Below are 9,914 nucleotides of genomic sequence, written 5' to 3'. Positions count from 1 at the left end.
CCGTAAGATGAGCATCTGGTGGCGTAATTCCACTGCAACGAAATGCTCAGATGCAAAAGATAACATTCCATATCTCTGGCAGAATGTTTTATCTTTGTGTATATCTTCGAGCGAAAGAATTATTCAAATGATTGCTATCTGTAAACTCCTTCTTGGTTTCTGAAACGGTGGGCGGAGCGACTCCACCCACCGTGTATTGTGTTAGTGACGTCATTCGACCGCTGCCTGTGATTGGCCAGGAGGCGGGGGCATACAACATGGCCGCGCCCTCATCGCAACCATCTACCTGGACGCCTCACCTTTCGAGTCAGTCAGTGCGCCGCTGTCATCCAGGTTGGACAGGTGTGAAAAGACGGTGTTTATACAGTGTCTGCCGCTCGCTTGCGGATATACAAAAGTGGATATACTCAATTAGTTGGTGAACCTCCATCAGTGTTTTGTGCGAACGGTACGTGAACTGTCAACACAGGTGATCTTGTAAGATACACATGTATATTTATTTGTCCTTAAAAGAATATTCATTTTATGGAACTTTTCGATATTTAAAATGTCACAACATCAGGTCGAAGTGTTCTCGTAGCGAAGAGTGAAGGCAAGACCTCCCAGTTTCCCATTTCTGTGTAAGATTCGGCAAAGGTCAAGCGTCGCTTTGCATTTCCCAATTCAGGAACCTGCCGCTCAAAGGCCGTTTGCTTGACAGGCAGCGCAATAATTGGGACAGACTCGTAAAGTTAGTTTATGGCGACGCAAATTTGCAGAACTCATCCTTGTTTTATTTGTCTTGCTGATTGCCTTCTGAGCGGGTTGTATTTATATCAGTGTATGTTGGTTAGAACGCAGTAAGTGAACGTTAGATTCGTTATGTTTGTAACCATGGATGTCTGTATTATGCTATACTTGCTTCAACTTAACACAGCGGAAATATGCTCAGTTTATATCATCAGTGTTCTAATGTTGTTCCATTTTATACTGTAGTTTTCACAATGTAATATATTTGTGGTATAAGGAAAATTACTGTTCATTCAGTTCAGAGCAATCACATTTCTTAGTCTGCCATTTAAATCCACAAGAATCATATTTCCCAGTTATATAAATCTTATGGCGTTATCGTAGTGCAGTTAATGACATTATAAATTACCTTTAAAGATACTCGTAACTTGCACAATAATCCTTATATGGAAGGAATAACAAGGTGGGGCCTGCGAGAAGTAAGTACTGCAGATAAATAATGATGTTGCAAAGAGGTCATTATATCATGGTGGATTATATTAGATTGAGATGAATGACAACTTGGGCGATGATGAATACGAGCTGATATCAAACCCAAAAGTAAACTGGGTAACACTCTCGATCGCCGTGAGAAATGATGAGTAATATCAGACTCGGGTGAATAATTGCTTTCGCTGAGGGATAGACTTCGGAATGAATGATAACTTTTGTAGATGAAGAAAGAAAATAATAATGGCTGCTAAAGGTATTCGTCTTATGGAGACGCATCGAGCCCGGCGTCTCGCGTGCCGCTCTGCCTTCCGTGGCGACTCTGACGGTGAATCTTTTCCTTCATGTTTGCAGGATTGTCGACCATGGGGATCCTGGAAGAGTGTCCCGCACCCACGCCCACGCCCGTGGCTCTTGACATGTGCCTCAAGCGACAGGGCGACGTGTCCGCCCAGCCGCCCTCGTCCGCCGCGCCCGCCGCCCACCACCACCACCACCACCACAGCCCTCCACAGGCCGTGCGCTCCCACCAGGAGGAGGAGGAGCTCGAGGTCGACGTGGTGGACACAGACTCCGAGGTCGAGGTCGGGAAATGCGGGGACGAGGTGTGCGACGACGAGGAGGAGAACGGAAGCACGGGCGGCGGCGCTGGCGGCGAAGGCAGCAGTGAAGGCGGCGTAGACGCAGGCGGCCCCTCCAAGAGGAAGCAGCGCCGCTACAGGACCACCTTCACCTCCTACCAGCTGGAGGAGCTCGAGAAGGTGTTCGCCAGGACGCACTACCCCGACGTGTTCACGAGGTGGGTGCTCGCGGCAATTGCGATTCTTCGTCGGTTCATTATTATTCTTATCATTATTATTATTGATATTATTATTATTGATATTATTATTATTATTATTATATTATTATTATTATTTTATTATTATTATTATATTATTATTTTTACTACTATTATTATTATTACTATTATTATTATCATCATCATCATCATCAGCATCATTACCAATATTATTATCATTAATTTTTCTAGTACTCTTTCTTCCTTCTTTTTTGTTCAATTTTTGTTCCCTTCCCCGTTTTTGAGCCTTTCGCTTTCCTCAAAAAATAAGTCAACCTCCCTCAAGGGCCGCCCCGCTCCGTCCTCATGTTTCCGCCGCCTTTTCTCCCTCCCTTTTCCTCTCCTTCGTCGCGTGTGATCGACAGATATTTCTCTCTGTAATCCAAGAGTGAAATAGGATTATTTATTTTCAACATATCAAAAAATATTGTGTTTACATTATTTCCTTTGTATGAATTTACAGAAAAGAGAAATTTGCCTTTGAAATGTAATATTTTTTTTTCTTAAATCCACAACAGAGAGGAATTGGCGATGAAGATTGGACTGACAGAGGCTCGCATTCAGGTAAATATTTGCATATATTTTTTCAAGTTTTATTGGTTTTAGATTTTCTATTTGAAATTTTCTAATGACTCATAAATGGATATGGAAAGTGGTTAATGTTCGTTATTTATATGCTTTTTAGTTTATATTCATTGCACACGGAGGGAGATGCAACTATTTGTATTGATGTTATGATTGTTGTTGTTTTTATTTATTTATTTATTTATTATTATTATTATTATTATTATTACTACTACTACTACTACTATTATTGTTGTTGTTGTTGGTGTTGTTATTATATTGTCATTATTATTATTATTATTATCACAAATTTATGATAACTATCATCATTATCATTATTGTCAGCGTTATTATTACTGTCATCATTATTGTCAGAATATATTCGTACTGTAATTATTAACGTATTTTCAGTTATTACATAGTATATTTTTATGTGTAATAAAAGTATGGACAAAAAACACGAGAGAAATATTGAAAGACAATAATGAATGTGTAAGCAAATAAAATTATTTACCTTGTAAATATAGAAAATATAGTCTAAAGTAAAGTAAAATATTACTCGTCACTCATTCCCTTACTCAAAGAATATTCATTACCATCTGCAGTTGGTAGAAAATAAGAAGAGAAAAGAAGACGAAAAAGACATGGCATAATAAAAAGGAACGACGGAAGGCGCTGCAGATGTCCCGCGATCGGCGAGATCCGGCGATATTGTGCGAGAATTACGAAGGGGATACGGCCTATTCTGTTTCATCTTCCTCTTTTGTCTTATTTTAGGATTTTGTGCGAGATTTACATTCCGGACATGTGGCTGACGCCCATTTTCCTCCTAACCATATTGATAGCTTTGGCGGTTCGGTAAGGCATGAAAAAGCTTTAAAAAAACAGGTAACAAATAAATAAAGAAAAAAAAAAATTATTCTACATTTTCTGATATTTTTTGAGATTGATGCGAACGAAAACGAATAGCAGATTCGTTCGAGAAAGCGCAGACAGATGACAGAACACGGCTTTCTCCCTTTTTTGCATTTTCTAACTGCATTAAAATCCTGATCTCTCTCACCATCGGCTGCTCGAAGCAAACGTGGAGCTCACTTTAGGTCAGTTATTTCGGCCACAATAACTGCAACCGCAAAACTGTTTACGTTTGACTCCAGTTCTGCAATTTTTCGCGATTCTCTCTCAACGCGTTAGCAATCAGATCCCGTCGTTGAAACGGTGATCGACTCCAATGATCTGATGGCGCGGCGAGTGATTCGTTTGTGCTCCGCGCTTGTTAGGGCTCGTTGTTTTCCTCTCTCTCACTTCTCTCTCGCTCTCTCTCTCTCTCGCTCTCTCCTTTCTCTCTTTATATATATATAGCTCTCTCTCTCTCTCTCTCTCTCTCTCTCTCTCTCTCTTCTCCTCTCTTCTCTCCTCTCTTCTCTCTCCTCCTCTCTCCCCTTTTCCCTCTCTCCTCCCTCTCTCTCTCTCTCTTCTCTCTCTCTCTCTCTCTCCCTCTCCCTCTCCCTCTCCCTCTCCCTCATTCCCTCTCCCTCTTCCTCACCCTCTTTCCCTCTCTCATTCCCCGTGAACAGCGGCATTTAGCCCATAAAGTACAGCCGTATAATTTTCACCTGCGACAGAAGCCCTTCATTATGCCTGTTATCGTCCGCCTCTCTGTTCTCCCTCGCAAGGCGCCTGATTGGGTCTGATTGGGTGGGATTGGGTGACGGATTGCCAGGATTTCCGCTTCTCCTTCGCCCAATCGAGATCTCTGGAAATCGGTCGTGAGAAATCGTGGTTTTTGTCTCTCTTTGCTTGGAATATTCTCGTGGCTGCATCGCATTTCTTGGCAGTTCTTTGGTTTCTAATCTCTCTCTCCCCCCCTCTCTCTCCCTCTCTCTCTCTCTCTCTCTCTCTCTCTCTCTCTCTCTCTCTCTCTCTCTCTCTCTCTCTCTCTCTCTCTCTCTCTCTCTCTCTCTTCTCTCTCTCTTCCTCCTCTTGTTCTTCTAAATGTTCTTCTTATTTGTCTTATTTTTCATCTTCTTCGTCTTCTTCGTTCTGAGGAGAAGGAATAAGAGATATCTTCCGGCATCACTTTTCACTTTTTTCCCTAGTCGTTTCCCTTGTTTTTCTCCTTTTCCCTTCATTCCTTCCTCCTTTTTATTCTCCCTCCGTCTGTTTCAGTGCTGTCCCACTTGCTTCCATCCTTTTCCCCATTCCTTCTGTCTATTTATGCCCTTATCATGATTTTTACATTCCTCTTGTCCTCTTGTTTCATTCCTATGATCACTTCCTTCCTAACTTTCCAGTTTCTTTCCACTCCCCTCTTCCCTCCTTCATTCCTTTTCCTCTTCCTCCCTCCGGCCTTCCCCGCCTCAGCTGTGGCTTGTCATCAAGCAACGGGGCAAAGATTATCGCCATTATTAATTATCTCCAGCGCCCCGGAGGCCTGCTTCGTCCAGGCGAGTTCCAGGGTAATTAAAGCTGGCTAAATCGGAACATATAATAGCAATCCTTTTTTGTTTTATTTACATCATTGTTGCTGATGATGGTAATTACGTAAATGATAGTATTTTTGTTGTTATTATTATTATTATTAAGCTTATATCATCAAAATAGTTTTCCTCGTCATCGTCGTATTATTGTAATTATTATTCTTACTGTCTTAGTCTTTTTGTTTTACCTTTCATTTTTTCTTCTTATGATTTTTAGGTTTCTTCTTCCCGATATATTCTTACCCCTTTTTATATGCATTGTGTATTTCCCTCGACAACGAAAGGTCCGAGTGGAAGGGGATCTCTTAGGAATATTTAGTCCCAAGTGCAGAGATGGCATTAATAAACGAGCAATTAGTCGATGTGTCAACACGCCCCCCCCCCCCACTTCCCCGCCCCAAGTGATCGACCAGCGAGTGAGTTGACCTTATCACAGCCCTTTCGCGGCGTCTCCGCTCGCTGTAATTTCCCGTTTCCGATGAAGGGTAATTAATCTTTATCATCATCATCATCATCATCACCTCTCGCCGGCGTCATCCCTCCGCTAAATATCCTCTTTAGACGTGACGTCCGTGGGTATTTCACGCTCTGGGTGTGCTATCAGGGCGTTTGTCAAGCGCCCACCGGGCTGCGCGTGAAGGCTGGGGCTTTTTGCCTTCCGTGTGAGGAAGCGGAGGGGGGGGGGGCAAAGGTGAAGCCTCCCCCCTCCCTGCCGCTTACTCCATGACAGCCTCCTCCTCCCCCTCCTCCTCCGCCCATTCTCACGCCCGCGACTATAAAAAAGTGCCAACGCTTCCTCAAGGTCCATTCGCGACTCGGGAATACCGAAGAAAAATGATCGCGATCTCCACCCGCGCCACCGCGCCCACCGGACTGGCTCTCCCCGCCCACAAGGAGCTCCCTGACGCCCGCCCCACCGCCTTCTGCCGCATGGCGCCCACGATGTGCCTTCGCCCACACCTGCGCGAACATGTCGTGGCGTGCCTCGCACGGGCCGAAGCGCAGCTGTTCGGCGAATCTGCGCGTCGGATCCGCCGAACACTTGCGGCGCTGCGGGTCCGCCGCGGTCGCTGTAACGGGGTCGGCCGTCGCGCCCTCCTCGTGGACGGTGAAATTGGCCGCCGGAAAGACCAAATTGGCCAGAACTCAACTTAATGGATTACATGTAATTGGGACCAGGAGGGTTTATATTGGTCTTTCTTGACGCATGGGGACAGAGGAGAGGGGGAGAGAAGAGGAGGAGGAAGGGAGAGAGACAGGGAGAGAGGAAAGGATTAGCGGAAAGAAAAGAGGGTCGCGCCAATTTAACCCATTACGATCGCGAAATTACAGAGCGAGGGAGTCACTTAGCACAAAGGCGACATGAGGTGAGGATCATACACACACCTCTTTAAAACTGCTCTCTCTCTCTCTCTCTCTCTCTCTCTCTCTCTCTCTCTCTCTCTCTCTCTCTCTCTCTCTCTCTCTCTCTCTCTCTCTCTCTCTCTCTCTCTCTCTCTCTCTCTCTCTCTCTCTCTCTCTCTCTCTCTCTCTCTCTATCATTCTATCTATTTCTTCATCCACCCCTTTCTCTTTCTCCTTCTCCTGGCCCTTCCATTCACCCAGCGGCCGTCAACAGCTGCACGTTATCAAATTCATCCTCTTTTTTTCTCTTTTTTTCCTGACCGATAATGACAGCTCGGAGGAGGAATGGGCAGATAATTACCCCGTTTAATTACCCCTGTTATGATATGTGGCTCTTGTTCAATTAAGGCGGTGTTTTTGGCCTATAAATACGACTGGCGGGAGGTGCTCTCGTTCGGCGAAAATGCTCCACTTCTGCCGTCTTCGCACACCTTTATTTGCCTTGTTGAGGACATTTGTTGTTGTTAGTTTTGTTTATTGCCAATTCTTTTCTTGGAAGAGAGGGGATGGATAGAGATTGATAAAGAAGAAGAAGAAGTAGAAAAAGAGTGAGAGAGAGAGAGAGAGAGAGAGAGAGAGAGAGAGAGAGAGAGAGAGAGAGAGAGAGAGAGAGAGAGAGAGAGAGAGTAAAAACGAATTTGGAATAAGCGGGGTTTAAAAGACACTCCAGGGGAGTTACTTGCGACCTCCCTTCCATTGCCCTCCTCGCCCCCCCCCCTCCTTCTCCGTACCATTACTCACCCAAATAAAGTAGAAAGGAATTAACCTGTCATAGGAAATTAAATTTTCTCCTGATATAGCGGTAATAATACTAGTAACTCAGAGCAACGGTTGTCTACGCGGCTTGAAAGACGATTGAGAATCACGCACGGAAGGGATGGCTGGCTGGGGAGGGGCGGAGGGGCGTTGGGAAAGAGGCCACAGCACTTGCTGGTTTACGTATACAAGTAAAAATATTCGTGAATAGTGAAAAAGGTATGAAATTAAGAATGGTTAGATGGGCTTCGTCCGTCCTTTGGTTGCGGCAGTCGCATGCGGCGGCCACCGATCCCTCCAGCGCCTCGCAAACGAGCGTTTTCCCCGCCAAGTGAGCCTCCAGCCTCAAGGTCGTTCATGGAGAAGCTGTCATGATAAGCTTTAATAAATCATGTGTTGTTATTGGTCCTGAACCTGTGCAGAACCCGGCGGGGTAAATTAACGAACATTAACCACGATATAATTGATTTATGACACCCACTTTAATCTATGTCTGCAACACTGATTCTCCCGCTCAAAAAGTCACAATTACTGACGTCTGTTTATTTGTTTGTTCCCGCAGGTGTGGTTCCAGAACCGGCGCGCCAAGTGGAGGAAGCAGGAGAAGGTGGGGCCCTCGACGCATCCCTACGGCGCCTTCCCGCCCTCGGCGCCCCTGCCCCTGCAGACGCCCGCGCTGCCGCCCACCATCTCCAGCCCCTTCGCCGGCCTCGGCTACCCGCCCTCGCCCAAGCACCTGGACCCGAGCTCCATGTTCCACGGCTCCCGCGTCCCGCCCTCGTCATACCTGCCGCCCACCTCAGTCGCCTCGCTAACGCCGTGGCCGCCGCTGCCGCTGCCGCTGCCCCCAGGCGCTGCTCCCCGCGTCCCCCTACATGCACCCCTCCCTCGCCGCCCTGCGCGACCTGCAGTACAGGCCGCCCGCGCTGGCCCCACACCTCCTGCCGTACACGCCCTCCTTCACTTCCGTGCTCGCCCAGCTCTCTCAGCGCTCCAAGCTGGAAGCAGCGCCCTACCTGACCAGCCTGCAGCCCTACCTACCGTCCCTCGCTGGCCTGCAGCCGCCCACCGCCTCTTCCATCACCTCCGGCCTCGCCCCTCCGCCCCTGCCTTACTCCCCCCCGATCTCTGGCCCCCAGGGTCTGGCGGCCCCTCCCCTAGCGCCCCTCTCCCTGCGGCGGGATGACGCCGAGCGCCGCCAGGCCTCCCTGCAGGACCTCCGGCTGAAGGCCCGCGACCAGGAGGTCAAGCTCGAGCTCATGAGGAAGGCCGGGGAGATCACCGCATGATCGGGATGAGCTGAAGGCCGAGGGGACGCAGGACGCCCTCCCCTGGCAGCGGAGGATCAGTGAGTCGCCAGCAGAGAGCAGGATCAGGGGTGCTGCCCCGGCGCTCCCCAGCTCAGCCTCGCGGCGCTGCAGCAAAGGCGCCGCCCAGCGAGCCAGCACTCCCGCGGCAGCCGAGGCACAGCTGCGACGCCAGGTGCGCGTGCGTATGCGATTAATGCAAGCGATTAATGCAAGCCGCCCGTTGATGACAGTGATTCGCATTCGCCAGAGAAATGGCGATGTGCTGAGCCAATCATCCGGAGAAGTGATGATGGCGACAGTACGTGTCTAACATTCCTTTTAGAAATCCAAATACTTCAAGTGGATTCCGATCAGAGAACCGTTGAAAGTAAAAGACAAAAAACAAAAACAAAAAAAAAGTCTTTTGACAAACAGATTCGCCTTACAAGCGGCCTATCGAGTGTAAGTGCGACTCAAGGAAGCTGACGGCGAGAGCAAGGAGGATCCGGATACAAGTGGATGCAAATGTACGCGAACGCCGCGCACTGGACGAGCGTTCGCCGAAGCCACGCGGATGCATTCCCACACCAAAGCCGCGAACGTGGTCTCAGGAGATATTAAGATGTGCCTCAGTGGAGTGAATGAAGAGAATGAAATTTATTTACAAAACTCTTGTCAGTAATGTTAGTTGTCCGTCCAGTGGTGTTGCCTTGACAAAATAGATTATACATTTTATCTCATTGTTTATATTTACAATCGTTATTGTACATAGCTTATTTAACATCATGTTTCGCTGATATACTGTTTAATAGAAGCCAAAGTTAGTACCTTCAATTCATGGTGTATATGATCATTTCTCAATAAACTTATGAATAATCATCTGATGTTTTCCTATATTTACCTTTTTGGTGTCTTGCTGGAATATGCAAATACCTGCATAAATAAAAGTCATAAGAATACAGATAAATTTATAATATCAGGGAATAAATAAACGATATTAAGGTAGAGACTGACAATGAATATTTGAATTGATTCACATCATATATAATCACTCCTGCATTATTAGCAGGAGTATGTATGTGTAATGTATGTGAGAAGGGCAGGTAGAGAGCCTTAAACGCGTATATTAAATCATAAGAACAAGCCCCGTCAATTCCGCCATAAATAACCGTCGTTTGTGTCGTAGCAAAGATAAGGCCAAATTAGCTGATGAAAAGAGGGTTACAGCTAGACGATCCCCCCCTCCCCTGGCCTCGCCAAGACGAGCGCCGCCGATTAAGTCGAGTATATAAACACAGGGCGAGTTGGCGCTCGATAACAGCAATCATGCTGTTGCCGAGGAGGGGGGAGGGGGGGAAGGGCAAG

The 9,914-nt window shown here is 46.9% G+C and overlaps 1 protein-coding gene across 1 annotated transcript; it reads left to right on the top strand.

The window, feature by feature from the left end:
* The first annotated feature begins 300 nt into the window (after positions 1–300).
* On the top strand, positions 301–9,428 carry LOC119598904 (homeobox protein aristaless-like). The gene is made up of 4 exons (XM_037948603.1): positions 301–448; positions 1,573–2,017; positions 2,575–2,620; positions 7,823–9,428. Exons 2-4 carry the CDS (start codon positions 1,584–1,586, stop codon positions 8,444–8,446), a joined length of 1,104 nt encoding a protein of 367 aa, XP_037804531.1. The 5' UTR covers positions 301–448; positions 1,573–1,583; the 3' UTR covers positions 8,447–9,428.
* The last annotated feature ends 486 nt before the right edge of the window (positions 9,429–9,914 follow it).

Source organism: Penaeus monodon, chromosome 42, assembly GCF_015228065.2.
Source record: "Penaeus monodon isolate SGIC_2016 chromosome 42, NSTDA_Pmon_1, whole genome shotgun sequence".
In the NCBI taxonomy this organism is placed as follows: domain Eukaryota; kingdom Metazoa; phylum Arthropoda; class Malacostraca; order Decapoda; family Penaeidae; genus Penaeus; species Penaeus monodon.
Note: the sequence above shows the minus strand (reverse complement) of the source record. Positions and strands in the feature narration are given on the sequence as shown.

Bases quoted from the DNA above. Each gene is read 5' to 3' on its own strand.
- LOC119598904 (XM_037948603.1), top strand. From the start codon at position 1,584: ATGGGGATCCTGGAAGAGTGTCCCGCACCCACGCCCACGCCCGTGGCT. The intron at 2,018-2,574 runs GTGGGTGCTCGC...AATCCACAACAG, and splicing joins TACCCCGACGTGTTCACGAG to AGAGGAATTGGCGATGAAGA. The intron at 2,621-7,822 runs GTAAATATTTGC...TTGTTCCCGCAG, and splicing joins TGACAGAGGCTCGCATTCAG to GTGTGGTTCCAGAACCGGCG.